The 15,516-nt window shown below is 38.1% G+C and overlaps 1 protein-coding gene across 6 annotated transcripts in view; it reads right to left on the bottom strand.

The window, feature by feature from the left end:
• STAB2 (stabilin 2) overlaps positions 1-15,516 on the bottom strand; it is a 98,597-nt gene that overhangs the window by 34,302 nt on the left and 48,779 nt on the right. For all 6 annotated transcript variants that reach the window (XR_006103970.1, XM_042467108.1, XM_042467109.1 and 3 more), the window contains 11 exons: positions 15,119-15,226; positions 13,727-13,858; positions 12,560-12,688; positions 11,124-11,180; positions 9,620-9,709; positions 8,825-9,020; positions 7,645-7,740; positions 6,689-6,734; positions 5,462-5,538; positions 3,236-3,361; positions 1,707-1,780 (listed from right to left, as the gene is read on the bottom strand). Coding sequence is in view for 5 of the 6 variants with exons in the window: in XM_042467108.1 (XP_042323042.1) it covers positions 1,707-1,780; positions 3,236-3,361; positions 5,462-5,538; positions 6,689-6,734; positions 7,645-7,740; positions 8,825-9,020; positions 9,620-9,709; positions 11,124-11,180; positions 12,560-12,688; positions 13,727-13,858; positions 15,119-15,226 (1,131 nt within the window). In the remaining variant the exon portion in view is untranslated. The remainder of the gene's footprint in view (positions 1-1,706; positions 1,781-3,235; positions 3,362-5,461; positions 5,539-6,688; positions 6,735-7,644; positions 7,741-8,824; positions 9,021-9,619; positions 9,710-11,123; positions 11,181-12,559; positions 12,689-13,726; positions 13,859-15,118; positions 15,227-15,516) is intronic.

The following is a 15,516-nucleotide window of genomic DNA, read 5'->3' as shown; positions in this document are numbered from 1 at the left end:
GGCTACATTTATGGGTATAGAAAAATAAATAAATAAATGTTCACACACACACACACACAGCGCCATTGATCAAGGCAGGGAATAGCAACAGATTAAAATACAAATCATAACATCAGATGAAGCACGTAAATAGTTTAAAACACATATCAGCTTAAAAGGACATATGAGACTAACACATATTCAAACAATCACCCCATATTTTAAAAATCATACTTTAAAATTTATAATTTTAAAATAATCTGGATAAGAAATAGAATAACTGAAGCCTATTCTGAATTCATATCTCTTTTGAAGTTCCTTTTCGTATATGCGGAGCACATAAGCTGTGTATTCTGCCCCACTTTCTTTCTAGGTGCTAGAGCTTCTTGTCAGATAAAACAGTTCAAAGAGTCTGCAAACTATTTGAAATCATCATTTAAAATAATAACAAAAATGTTTCAAAAATAGCTTTTCAAGTTAGATCTTTATTTGTTATTTCAATTTATCTCATATATCTCACTGGAAATACAAATACTCAGAGATCTGGTTACCTAGGCAACTAACTTCCATTCAGGTTATACAGGTTAAATTGCAGCATTCTCATAATATAGGCTTCTGGCTCTTTTCTTTATTAATGTAAGATTTTGGACGTTATAGTATAATAATCCTTTTCTTTCCCGTCTTTGAACTTTGTGATGAAAGGTATATGTACAGTATGATCTCCAAAGTAGAATCAAATAATTAATTGAGAAACCACTTTAAAATTGATCAAACCATTTCACATACAGCCAACAAACTTGAGGTTTGTGTGATTTTTAAAAATAACAAGATTCTTCAATAGCTGCCAAGGGGCATAGGAGATAGCTGACTGGGGCCAGCGCACTCTTGGAAGTAAACAAGAACAAAGTTTATCTCTGAGCATGTGCTTGGATAGGGTATTTGTTTGTGATACCACAACTGAATTCAACCTTTTCACACAATGTGTTCCTACTTACCGAGCACTTTTCTAAAGCTTTGCTTTGTTTCTTCAACTAGCCAAAGAGAATATGTAGTCATTGCTATTAAAAAGTTGGAAGTCAGTGCCCTTGTCAGTCTACTGGAAGCCTCCAAGTAGTAAGTCCTGATCTATTTTTTGCCCACCACAAAACACATTATTTCAGTAATTTTCACAAGGGAAGATAACATTGGAATCCCCATATTACAGCTAAAATCTTGAAGCACAGGATTATCTAACCTCCTTCAGTAAATTCATTGCTAAACTGAGATTTATCTTCCTGGCTATATCAAAACTTTGCAGTTAGAACAGGATATGAGGAAGGACCTCTGCTCAGAGTCAGAGAATATATGAGGGACACTTTGTCTTTTATCACTGAAAAAAAATCTCAGGCCAGTAGGTGATGGAAAAAACTTTACATGTTAAAGAACTACTGTCAGTCAGAGCATAGAGCTCTAGGCCTAAAGGACCAATGACCTGACTCTGTTCAAAGCAGCTTCTTATAAGTATAGGTTATCATTTTATAGCTTATGTTGTTGTTGTTGTTATATGCCTTCAAGTTGACTCAGACCTATGGAGAGCCACCCAAGCATAGCATTTTCTTGGCAGGATTTATCCACAGGAGATTTTCCATTGCTTTCATTTTAGCCTGGGAGAGTAGGAGTTGGACAATCCATGACTCACCAGAAATAATTGCTTACTGTGTGTATTAATACAAGAGAACATTACTTACTTGATTAGGTCCTGTGTGAGTACACTCTGCATTTGTATCACAGCCACCATTCTTCTCTAAGCAGGGGTTAATCTCTTTATATGAGCAAACAACAAAAGATAAAAGTGAATACTTTTTCACGTCTTCTAAAGCTCATTTTAAGAAACACAGTCAGTAAAAATCTGCTTATTTGAAGTAATCCTTGTTGTTCCCTCTGTTTTGCAATGAGTGTAAAATAAAATGATAATATTTGTTGCAGCTTGAGGTGGCAATGCTATACATTCCCTTTTGAAATATGTAAAACAGACTAATCAAAAGCCCATTCAAAATAGTCTCCTGGATGTAGTAGCATGCAGATTATGGAATGGAACACTGAAAAAACAAACAAACAAAAACACTTTCCATGTGAGTTATGAAATAGTTCTGTGTTTCAACTCAACATTTTCTCTTTTTGGACATGAGAGTCACATGAAAAACTTGATGATGACTATATAACTTAATTGCAATGGGCAAAAACCTGACCCCCAGACATAGTTCAGACAAACTGCAATCTCCAGTGAGGTTGTGTCCTGTAGCACCCCATCTGGGTAAACAAATGCGGGTAACTAACTAGCTCTAATTGACTAATCAACATCAGATATTTTTAGATGAAACATTATCTGGATCCATTTCCATCTGGTTTTAATACAAGCATAGTTGCTCTGACCAAGAACTTTTCCCAGGTAATGGGATGGATTGATTAATAAACTAAAGGTGAATTAACATATGACTGTGGTTCTCTGAATTGGTGGTTCCCATGTCTAGGAAGTAGTGTGTTCTGGATGGAAATGAATTTCCTCTGCAAGCTATGCTTTTCCTGGAAATGGATAACCTGGCCACAGCAATTCATGTGCTGGTAATTTCTAGATGTGCTGGTTTGAATTCAAGATGCTGGTGATGGCATTCTAAATGGCCTACAGTCTCAATAATTGAAAGAATGCCTTTTCCTAGCTATGCCTGCATGAGGGCTGAGGTATGCTGAAGGGGCTTTTCCCTGTATACCACCAGTGGAGCAATAAAATATGGGAGGATATGGGAGAGGACCTTGTCTACTGTGGTGCCCTGCCCTTGGAAGCCCAATTCATTCATGCCAATGCTGGTTTTATTCTGGTGCCAAATTAAAGCACAGCTTTTCAGTAAAGCCACTAGCATATAATGATATGTCCAAATCTGTACAGGACAGGGGCATGTTTTTAAACGTATAATTTGTTTTCATTAGCTAAATTGTTTAATATGATTCTAGACTGTTAACTTGTTCCTTACTATTTTAAATTTAAATTGGTTTAAATTGATTTTATGAGAATGCCACCTTGACATCTTGTGATATATTTAAATAACTAAGTAACCTTGTGAGCCTATGTACTTCTCTTTTAAAAAGGAATGAATGGTTTATACTTTCATGTACTAAAAGAAACAAAACTCACAGTGCGTAGACTATAGACATTACTATGTTAACATCACTAGCTATTTCTTTACTTCATAATGGCCATATAAATATTATTAGCACTTACCAAAGCAGACTATTCCATCTCCAGTGTACCCTGCTTTGCAGACACACACTCTGTTTCCTGGGGTAGTACGTTTACATTCTGCTTTGGTAGAGCAACCGCCATTACTTGTTTCACACGCATTGATAGCTACAAAGACATTCAAAATATAAGCTATGAAAGCAGTTCTTGACTTGCAATATAAGCTATGACTGCAGCCCCCATACAGTAGCACACCTTGGTTTGCCCTAAATACATTTGACAGAAAAATGTAACACAAGCTCGCTGACAAGTATTTGTTGTTGTTGTTGTTGTTGTTGTTTGTCTCAAGCCATTTTCTAATTATGGCAATCCAAAGGCTAATCAATGAAGGGTTTTGTTGGCAATATTTGTTCAGAGGGGATTTGCCTTTGCCTTCCTTTGCAGGTAAAGGGTGTCTTGCCCAACATCACCTTGAGTTCATTTAAAGAACTCAGTGCCTTCTCTGAAGGAAAATACTCCCTGAAACTCCTTAAGAAAGATGAGAACACTTAGCACTAGTAATGAGCAAAGCAGCTCTATGATAGGCTATCACATGGGGACTAGTTCCCTTCTGTGATCAAGGAAATGTGAAGCAATGAAGTAATCCCCATGTAAACCAGGGATGGGAATGATGGGAATGATTTAGCCCTCCAGATGTTAATGGGTTGTAACTACCATCATTCTTAACCATTGGCAATGCTAGCTAAGAACTTGGAGCTTGCAGTCCAAGAAGAACTGGAAGGCTGCATGATTCCCACCACAGGTGAAAACATAAAGAGATGCCCCTGTGCACTGGACTTATGCAAAAAGAGAAGAGCCTGAGGGGATAATCACATTCAGGGAGTATTGAACTGGTCCCTGAGCTGTGTGGTGTCTGTCACTGTGAGGCAGAGGGCTTCTTGTTGTCCCCCATGAAAGGAGACCAGGTGCCTATGGGCCATGTGTAGAGGGAAAGGAGGTCATGTGTAGAGGGAATGTGTAGAGGTCATGTGTAGAGGGAAAGGAAGGGCCTGTCACCTCCTCATGTGCCCCCTGATCAACACAACCCACCACCAGCCCTCAGTGCAGTATGAGCATCACTGGTAGTTGTGAGGCCAGGTAGGAATTTCTCCTTTATCTGGTGTTTTTCACCTACCCCATACTGTAGCTTTGACAATTGGCACATGGTGGTGTCATTAAATAGGCCTCTATCTGGTAGGTAGTGTGGTGGGAGATGATATTTGATTGGTGCACACCTTGGTACTCTGCTCTGGTGGAGCATTGGGCTCTGGATCTGCCACAGGACCTAGGACTGGCTGGGATGGGGTGGGGTTTGTGAAAGAGTCTGCCCTTGAGGCTGATCTGGGGGCTTACTCTCTTATAAAGTCACGGGGCTTGGGAAGCAGCCCTCCAGGTTGGCCTTCCAAAATGGCCACCCAAGATAGCAGTCAATCTCTCTGGATTGCCCTTGAGGTCTGGTGTATCACACAAGGGTGGCTGGGGAGGTGTCATAGATTGACATCTGGACCTCAGTTAAACCCACACTAGGTTGCTCCCCACTTCATTAGCTCAACCCCAGGCCTCAAACTTTTAAACAGGTTTTAGGTCAATAAAATGGTCCTTGTTTAACCCAAATACTGTGTCTGGTCTCATTATTTCATAGTTGGTCAACAAAAGGCTGATGTGAGAAGGTCTCCTTGGACAAGTGGCCTGCTTTCCCTAGACTCTGTCCAAGGTCCTGAAAGACTGCATGGGTGTCTTCAGGTGGATGAATTTTGCTAAAACTCTGCTGGTCATTCTCCCTCCCTCTTCTTGAGCCAGTTGAGTTGTTTGTTGGTTTTCATCCCTCTCTGACTTGCTCACATAGAATAATCATTACCTGCAAAATTCCACTGTTCTCATCCTGTAAACCTGTATCCTAGTTATTGTGTTTCAAATTATACTGTTTTGGGTCCCATATTGAAAGAAGAGCATGATATAAATCAAATATATCAAATAAATCATAAGAAATACATTTACAAACTTCATTATAAAAAATACGAATAAACTGGGAACTCTTCATTTCAAACATATATATATATACACACACACACACACACACACACACACACACACACACACACACACAAACAGGGAATGATTCTACCTTTTAATTTAACACATTCAGTTTTATGGACCCTGTTACATCAGACCAATTGCTTGCAAAAATCAACACAAATTTTTAAAAAGAAGAGAATAAAGTCCACTTGCCTGTACAATATGTCCCATTCCCTTTAAACCCAGCTGCACATTGGCAATACGCTGTGCCTCCAGGATTGAGAAAGCAGCTAAAAGAGGAATTGGGTGAAAGAGGAAAGCAACATGTATAAAACTAAATTAATCTCTATAGCATCTCCACTGCTCTTTCAAGCTATATTCTTCCAAACAGTTTGCATATTTCCCTCTTTCCTTCCCTTTATTGTTGTTGTCGTGTACCTTAGAGTTATTTCCAGTTTACAATGACTCAAAGGTGAATCTGCTGCCTAAATAGCATCAAGGTACCAAGTTCCATCTGATCTTGGAAGCTAAGTAGAGCCAGTTCCTGATTAGTACTTGGATGGGAGACCACCAATGAATACCAGGTGCTGTAGGCTGTATTTCAGAGGAAGGAACTAGCAAAACTACGTGTGAGCATTCTTTGCTTAAGGAAACCCTAAGAAAGTTATGGGGTCACCATAAGTCAACAGGTGACAAGCACACAGACATATATAAAAGGCAAACCTATCATAGGGTTTTCTTGGAAAGCTTTGTTTTTCTGAGGCTGAGAGACTATGTCTTGCTTAAGGTCACCCAGTAAGTTTCCATGGCCATGAGGGGATTTGAATCTGGTCTCCAGAGTCATAGCCCAGCAGAGGGACTGCAATACCATGCTGACCCTCCATCCTGCTTCCCCCCCTCCCCCAACTGGGATTCAAGATGATGTGCAAAACAGAGAAAAATGCAAATAAAAACACAAGTTGTGATTAAATCAGCATCTGTGTCTCAAAGCAGGTTGATGGAACACACAAAAACTTTTCATCTGTCATTTAGCTCAGCAGGGCTGTGCAAATAGCAGTAGCAGCCAAGACAAAAATAAAGCTTAGAACCCATTTGGGTGGTTTCAGTTCATTTCAGAACTTCAGAGTGACACCGCACTTCAGTTCAGATTTGAGGTGACTGATTTTGGTTTATTATTCATGTTACTTGATTTGTTTGCTTGTTTTTTTCTTTTTAAAACATATACTGCTATTCTGTTGCAGTTTGATTGTTGGTTTTAAACTGAATTATATATATTTAAAAATTTATATGAGAACCACCATAGCATAATGGAATACAAGAGAGTAAACAAAGTAAGTTTTAAATATATTTCCTCCCCAGCTCCAAGTTCAAATTTGATACTGCCTGAATGCTATCTGAATTCTGTCTCATGCTTATGAGCTAGTTTGAGATAATACATACTTGGCACTACTATGGCAGGTACCATTGCATTCATCATCTTTGATTTCTGGGAGATGAAAGAAAGAAAGAAAGAAAGAAAGAAAGAAAGAATAAATACTTTTGTTGTTCAAAGTAGTCTACAATGATATCCATTCTTCCTCTTTTATCCCATTGCCTAATAGCTGATCTACACATTTTTCTGGATTATACCATTTCAGCTTGAGAAGTGTTTGAATGCTTCTTCATCTCTGCATGAAAGCCCAGAGTAAAATGATAAGAAAAACAATGAGAGTACATGTGAGGGTTACAGGATGAAGACATTTTCAATGAAGTAGGAAGAGTGCCTGACAAAATTCTCATTTGGAACCTCCCTAAATTTGTTCCTCCCATCACGGATGTTTTGTTTCATTTGTATTATTGTTATTTAATACTAATAAGTGGAAGTTACTTTCTCTTAATCAGCTGTAAGATGGAACAGCAATCTATCTGCCCTTATGATTCTTTGTGTATGATAAAAACACAGGCAAGGCTATTGTCAGGAACTCCACAGAAGTTAGTTGGTATTAAAAACAAGTTGTGTGTGTGTGTGTGTGTGTGTACAGGTTTCAGTACAATACCATAACAATCTTTCTGTCAGAACACAACCAATAGCTGAGAGACAATTAAAATGATACATCAGAAGATATAAACATGTTGTTAGAACCGTGGGAATATAGTAACTGAGATGAAGATTGGGACCTTAATGAACTAGAATGTGCAGTAGTAATGAGAAGTACTACTTCTCACAAGTAGTAAGAAGTTGAAAAGCACTCAAGTTGTTTTTGGTTACTATACACACACACACACACACACACTGTTGCTGTGTGCCTGCAAATCATTTCTGACTTATGGCAAACCCAAAGTGAACCTACCATGGGGGTTTCCTGGCAAACTTGCATCTTCAAAAAAACAGAGAAATGGACGGCAGTTGCACTTACCATTCTCACACTTCACACCTCTCCAGCCAACATCACACTCACAAGTGCCATCTCCTTTAATACCACTGTTACATCTCCCATGGATGCAGGTACAATCTAAATGCAAAGAGGGAGATTTAAGCTTCAAAAAATTGCACACAACAGTAATATTGGTTGTTTTATGATAACATCTACCTTAATGTGTTCCAGCTGCATATTCTTCATTTTTCATAACATTGAAATTGAATTAATCCTTTTAATGGGTAGTTTACATATTGCATTTTCCAGATATATTGCATTTTCCAGACTATGGGAGCCACAACAAAGTCTATTTAACTGGAAAACATTATTGCCCAAATATACAGCATTTTGAGTGTAACTTATACAGTGGGCCCTCTCCTTACACGGGGGATCCATTCCGGACCCCCCCCCCCCCATAAGGGAAAATCCGCATATGCTTGTGCCCCATAGAAAACAATGAGGCACGTGCACATGGCAGTCATTGTTTAGATTGTCGCGTGGCTTCCATGTAAGCAGAAAGCTGTGTATAGTGCGCTCGCATATGGCATGGGCGCACTGTATAACTTTCTGTATTATATTTCAAATGTAACTTATATAACTTTCTATAGTATAACTTTTATGTTATGAATGTTATATATTTCTGTCTCCTCCCACTTTTCACTACAGATCAAGCTCTGAAGACAGAGAGAAGTAAGCCCTGTAGCGTGTCATCTTGACCCAATGATCTGTTTTTGCATGCAGTACTACACTCCTGATGTTTTGAGCTACAACTCCCATCACCCCCAACTAGCCTGGGAAATCTTCAAGCATACTGGTAATTCCCGCTCAAAATTTCTGGAAAACATCAGTCTGAGGAAGGCTGTAGGAGCGACAGTGATCACACAACCTCATTATGAAGAACCTTCTACAGAACTTCATTGTCCACATATGACAAGTCTAGATCCACTATTTTGAATTTCACAGATAATATTATGTTAACAATAGTTTCCTATAAAGATGGAAGAATAGGCCTGCAGATCTCCTCCCATGACCAGTTCTTCCATGAGTATAAATGTGCACTGGATCTAGCTGCCTAGAACAAAATAGAGCACATGATTGGTATAGAATAATTTGCCACAGCAGTGACTACAAATGCCTGGCAGTCATTTTGAAAACTCCACTAGTCAGAAACCTGAAGTACCTTGATCACAGTTGGTGCCATATTTGCCTTTGATGCATCTATTGCAGGCGACTCCCTCAAATCCAGTTTCACACTCACAAGAACCTGTGCCATTGATGCCATCCAAGCAAATTCCATTGCCAAAGCAAGTATTTCCAACCAATCCTGGACAAGGCTCACATTGTGTGCCAAAAAATCCTGCACAACATTCTCTGATCTGAAAAGAAACAAATGATGTAAGGCAAAACCAGAATTACATGTGAAGAGAAGAAAGATAGAAGGAAGATGTGTCAGGAAAGCCACCCAGAGCACAGAGCCTGGTAAAGTTACTTTTTTGGACTATAAATCCCAATTCCTCATGATGTTGGGACATTCTGGGTGTTGTAGTTCACAAATGTTATTTCTCCAAGCTTTGCTTGGGCTGCTATGCTAAAAGCACACATTAATCTCTCTATATATTTTACTTTGTTTCTCATGTTCAGGGTATGAGTGCTGTTGCTTATCTAGCACAAACACTATTATCCATATGGAAAAAGGAATTAACTGGAATTTGGGCCTGCTCTTCTTTTCAATAGTGCAAAAAACTTTTAGAAGATATGATTATTTATTTTTGTATAAAGAACAACAGCCTTTCATTGTCCTCCTCCTTGGTGTTCTTCTTTTCGACTACAACATCCATCACTCAGGAAGAAAACCTAACTCCCACTTATAGATATAGCAGCCAATTCTCAGTATTCTTCCTCTTTATTATGCTCTGACAGTGGAACAACGGTTGAGAAATAAAAATATTGGCTTGGGTTGGGAATCAGTACTCACAATTATGGTTTTAACACATTTTGGCTGGCATCCAGAACGAAAAGACATCCTATAATAGTGGAGATAAAAACAGATTTCCCTCTTGCCTGGCTGCAGAAAAATAAAAAGAACAGAACATTATCAGACAAGTGATTTTTATGCATAAAATATTACATCAGGGTCAGAATAGCTTTCTTTTATACTTCAATTAATGAATATATTCTGAAATTGAAGGCTTTCATGGCCAGCATCCATGTTTTTTTGTGAGTTTTTCGGCCTATGTGGTCATGTTCTAGAAGATTTTCTTCCTGATGTTTCACCAGCATCTGTGGCTGGCATCTTCAGAGAATGCTTTGCCTGGAAAAAAGTGGGTTTGTGTACACACACATACACACACACACTGTGTGAGCCTGGGAATGCAGGAGTGATTTGCATGTGTATTGTTCTATGTTGATGGCAGTCCTCAGGCTGGGAGGCTAATGCAAAAGAGGATTAATGTCTGCTAGTTGGTGATCATTATCTGCTGGGAAAGTCCCTGACTCTGAATGGTTTCCCATTTGCATTTGCTGAGTCCTTATTTTGCTATTCCTCAGGACTGGTAGCCAAATTTTGCTCACTTTAAGGGTTTCTTCTTTCCGGTTGAAATTATCCAGATGTTTGTGGATTTCAATGGTTTCCCTGTGCATCCTGACATGGTAGTGGTTGGCATGGTCCAGAATTTCAATGTTTTCAAACAGTATTTTATGCCCAGGATGGTTTGTGGCATGTTCTGCTACTGCTGATTTTTCTGGCTGGCCCAGTCTGCAGTGCCTCTCGTGTTCCTTGATTCTTGCGGATCAAGGAACACAAGAGACACTAGTTGCTCTAGAACTGTTCTAGAATTAATTTGGTTTCTAATAGGAACGATGTACCTTGTATTTGATTTGTAACACGGAATATAAGCCAATGGGAACAGCCCCGAGGAGCACAATGGAAAACTTCCTCTAAATAAATCTTGCCAAAAAAACTGTAGGACAGGATTGCTGTAAGTTACATGTCAACTTACACATACAGTCAGCTCTTCTTATACACTGATTTTTTTATACATGGATTCAAACATACATGGTTTGAATATGTTCAAAATAAGTATAAATTTCAAACATTAAACTTTAATTTTCCATTTTTTATAAGGGACACCATTTTTCTATATCATTATATTTAATGGATTTTGTTATCCACGGGGGATCTTGGAACCAAACTCCAGCATATAACAAGGGTCTGCTGTAATAGCAAATCAGTTAATAAATACCTGCCCTTCCACATTCACAGATTCCTTATCTATAGATTCAACCATCTATGCCATCATACAGTATACATATATATTCCAAAAAGCAAACCTTGATTTTGCCATTTTTATTACACCATTGTATTTTGGTATCCTGGAACCAAACTCGAGGGGATATCACGGCCTTATTATACAAAAACAAAATTTTATATATATGAAAAAATGCATCTATTTACACCAATCTAATTCCAAGATATTTACCACTGGTGTAGTCCCAGGAGGGCATCCAGGTGGGTATGAACAGTGCAAACATTTCCCCTTAAAAACAAAATAAACACACATTCTCTTTTATGTAAAAGCATGTAGAAAAGATCACTAGCAGCTCCTCTGTACAAACCGTAGAAAGGCATTGCAAATGCAGAAAGAGACATTTTTACTTTTCATCTGAATGAAACTTTTGATTACTGTCCTGACAATTCTCCTGATCAGATGGCTACACTGCCCCCCCCACTGTCCACTAGATTTATTTCTTTCTGCTTTAATAAAACAGAATGTTGCAAAATTTAACTTTCTATTCCCTTCATGCTGTTACTATTTTCATTTGTTTAATTTTCAGAAATGAGGAATAAAGGCCACACTAATAAACAAAATGTGCCACTTCCATTCCTGCTTAGTGAAAACATTCATCAGTAACCTCGGTACAATCATTGCTTCTGTGCCTGATCTACCTGACAGGGCTGTTGTGTGGATAAATGAGAGGAAAGAGAATGATATGTGCTATTCCAAGCTCCTTTCAAGTTGGGAGAGAATTTTTTAATAAAATATATAAAAATATTAAAATGAAGCTTTGACATATTTGTAAGACAGTTTTATTGAGAGCCAGCATGGTATAGTGGTTTGAGCACTGGATGATGACTTTAGAAATTGGCTTGGCCATGGAAACACATTAGGTGACCTTGGGCAAGTCACAGTCTCTCAGCCTCAGAGGAAGGCTTAGGAAAAAACCCTCTAAATACATCTTGCTAAGAAAACCCTGCGACAGGTTCACTCAAGGGTCACCATAAGTCAGAAACCATTTGAACGAAACTGAATCCACAACTAAAATGGAAAAGTAGAAAGCCTACTTTCAAGAAAGTATTCTTATTTCTTGTTTCAAATGGTAAGAAGGAAGGTCTTCTGTTTGTGTTGTCTGCAGTTCCTATTGAACGTGATCCAAAGCAACCTTAAAAATAAGTAACATATAAGTGTCTGTGCCAGGGGTGGGAAATATATCACCCTCATAAATGTTGAACTGCAGTTCTCAGTATTCCTCTCCATTTACTACATTGTCCAGTGATGCTGGGTATTTTAGTTCAGCAATGTCCAGAGGGCCTAACAATTCCCATCCCTGATCAATGCATAGGTTTTGGTTCTTTGTTCCAGTCAGATTCAACAACTCATGGTCTAAGCAGGGGAAGCTCCCCTTCTCATAACTTCAGATTTAGGCTTGATTTTATTGCAAATATTCTAAGAAGACAACCAGACAATCAGAAAACAATCAGAATTTTCACACTAAACCAGCCGAAACTGGTTCCAGTGGTATATAATTCAGTTATAACTATATTCATTAACACACACACACACATACACACGCACAGAGAGAGAGAGAGAGAGAGAGAGAGAGAGAGAGAGTACACACACAGAAGGGCATAACTTACATTTATGATCTCAGTATCATTGTAATCACATCTGTTCTTCTCAATTTCCATTACTTTTCCCACTCCATGGATTATTCCTTTATCAGTTGCAACATTTGGGTAATTTATAGGTGCCTCATTTACATAGAGCTACACACAAAATATCAGTTTAGAAGATGTTAGGGAGACAAGTTTAAATAAATATTTGTCGTATAATTATTACAAAGTGAGTGCATCTGTCTCTGCATGAAAACAATAAAAATGCATATAAAAGCACTGAACACAGCCCTGGAAAAATAGCTCATTACTCAAAATGCTGTATTTTAGACCATTCTAAGCAATTTTAGTCCTTTCTATAAAGTTCTTCGAGCCTATAATTAAACCCCATGTAAGACTTGGAGTATTTTGCATATCATAATATGTCCCAGTCTTAATAATGCTCTGGTCTGGCTGTTTGCAGGTCTATAGTCCTAGTGTTACTCCTTTCCTTCTTCTAATTTCTCCAGCTTGATTTATGCAACCAATCAATCATTCCACAAATGTCAACTATTTTATTATTAAACTTTATTTCTAAAGTGCTGTAATTATACACAGCGCTGTACAAAATCAATAACATTAAGAAATATATAAAAGCCTGCCCGAGGCATACACTCTAAAAGTAATAACAATTAGATAGAGGAATAGATAAAATTACAATGCAGGAAAGAAAAGACAAATTAAAAACATCAGATATCAGATAACTATCTGACATAGATCTATTACATTTATCTTCTCCTCACTTTGAGGAGATTTTGGCTGTCTTAAAAAAAAAAATCACCAACCCATTCAATATGACTGCTTTTGAAACAATAAGAGGTACAGTACATTGAAATAGATGACCTCTAGTTAAGGCCAGACATTAATACTGATTCATTAACTCTCAGTTCTACTTTCTATCTCAAGTTCTAAGTTCACCACTTAATGCACATGCTTAATGTTTACATATAATGAGTGACTTCATTAGCTGGGAATGTAAATATACTTATGCCAGTCAAGCTCCCAGATGAGTTTGACTTAAGATCCTGGTTTCAGTAGAACCTTTCCCTAATACCGTCAGTAAGGCAAATATAAATCTTTTTCCTGAAGCAAGTATTTAAATAAATAAGGCACAGCAAGAGCTATTGACTGATTTTAGATGTACTGTAGCACCTGGGCATCATGAATGAAAAATCCCACTCTAAATGAGAATCCAAGCATGGTTTCCTTGAACATCCCATCGTGCATGTTGTTCTTCAAGAGCTTCTCCTCCAGAATAATATGGTACCGGATCTGGTTTTCATCCTGTAGATTAAATTAATTATGGATACTAAACACTTCAGGAAGATGTAGATTTCCTCGCAAATGCTGGCACACAGTTTGACTCATTTAGCTCTTCCTTCCTATTTTTGATAAAGGGAAAAGTGAATAGGAATGAAGTGCTGACTCAGTTTTGAGAGGAGCTCTCAGCTGCCACCTGCAAAAGCTGGCTGAAAGCAAGGCTGGTTTCTCTGTCCCCTGATGCACTTCCCTTGTGGAAAAGGGCAAAGAGGGACAAAGTACTATCAGGAATTATTTATTGAAACCATCTGCATCCTGATGAGAGTCCTGGGTTTGCAACTGCAGTTGAGAATGCAGAGGGGATTCCTTGATATTCTTCACTCCCTAATGAGGAAGATTCAGGGGCTGGATTAGGGCATTTTACCTTCCCAGTTTTAAACAATGGACTATGACTGGAACTTGGAAGTAATGCATTGCAAATAACAACTATTCTTGTAATGTAAGGGAGATAAATAGTAATACTGGAAACATTTGTTAATATTTGTGCTACTTTTTCTCATTACTTTGAGGTCTAAAAGCAGTTTCTTGGAACATTTTTGAAGTCCCCCCTTGCAATTTTTAGAGTATTTTCTTACCTTTCTAGACTTTAAAAAAGAATTCAAAAGCAACAACTGATACAATAAAACAAGTTACAAAACAGATTTTTTACAGTAGCAACTGTAGCAAGTCACTTCTGGGTTTTCATAATGAGTTACATGGCAATCTGTCTTTAAAAAGTAACTTTTCAGACTCTGGCTGTAGTTTGATTTATAAGAACTTTTCCAATGGTTTGTAGACTGTTGATACCTAAACTGATGCCCTGCACCAAAAGGGACCAAGGAAGTGTCATGTTTTGGGGTTACAGTCCAAAATAAAATAAAATAAAATTCCATTGCTAGTCCTGTGGAAAGGTGGTTCAGTTTTGCCATTTGAGTTCATTGGAACCTTTCATGGTAACCAACTCAGCAACTATGCCAATCCCAACTGTGTTAGAATCACAGAAATGAAGCAAAGAAATTAGTATTTCTCTACAGCACTTTATAAAATAATAATAATAATAACAACAACAGTATGAATGCATAAACATTTCCTTATGAGTGCACTACACTTTGTAGCTTCCTAACACTTCCTTTCAGTGAGCAATTTCTAGTTTTCAATTTCCAGTTTTGCTCTAAAGCACCAAACAAGCAGCAAACAAATTCTATTGCAAAAATGCCCTATTGAAAAGTAAAAACCGATACATACCAAAGAAACTGACTGTCTAGTTTTGAGATAATTTTCAATAGCATCGTTGGTTGGAGCAAAAATGGTGTAGGTGCTAGCTGCTTCAATTTTACTTGCCAAGTTGTATTGCTGTTGCAGAGACACAAATGGATGATTGTAAAATGTGCATGACTGTTCTCAAAGCTCAAAAGAATCACTTTTTGGTATACCAGCTGCCAGATTCCTGAGCTACCATGACCATCGGCTATGCTACCTAGGGCAGTGCTTTTCAAAATAGTGGTCCTGAGACTTGCAGTGTTCTCCAAGCCATTGGCTGATGGTCCCTGGTAAGTTTCCAGGAAGGAAAGAAATAATTGCACTCAAAGTATACATATATGGTGTGAATCCCTGACACCCTGGAAAACATAAATGCTAGTTCT

This window comes from Sceloporus undulatus, chromosome 5 (genome assembly GCF_019175285.1).
Source record: "Sceloporus undulatus isolate JIND9_A2432 ecotype Alabama chromosome 5, SceUnd_v1.1, whole genome shotgun sequence".
NCBI classification, from domain to species: Eukaryota; Metazoa; Chordata; class Lepidosauria; order Squamata; family Phrynosomatidae; genus Sceloporus; species Sceloporus undulatus.
The sequence above is the reverse complement of the archived record's forward strand: the minus strand, read 5'-3'. Positions and strand labels throughout refer to the sequence as shown.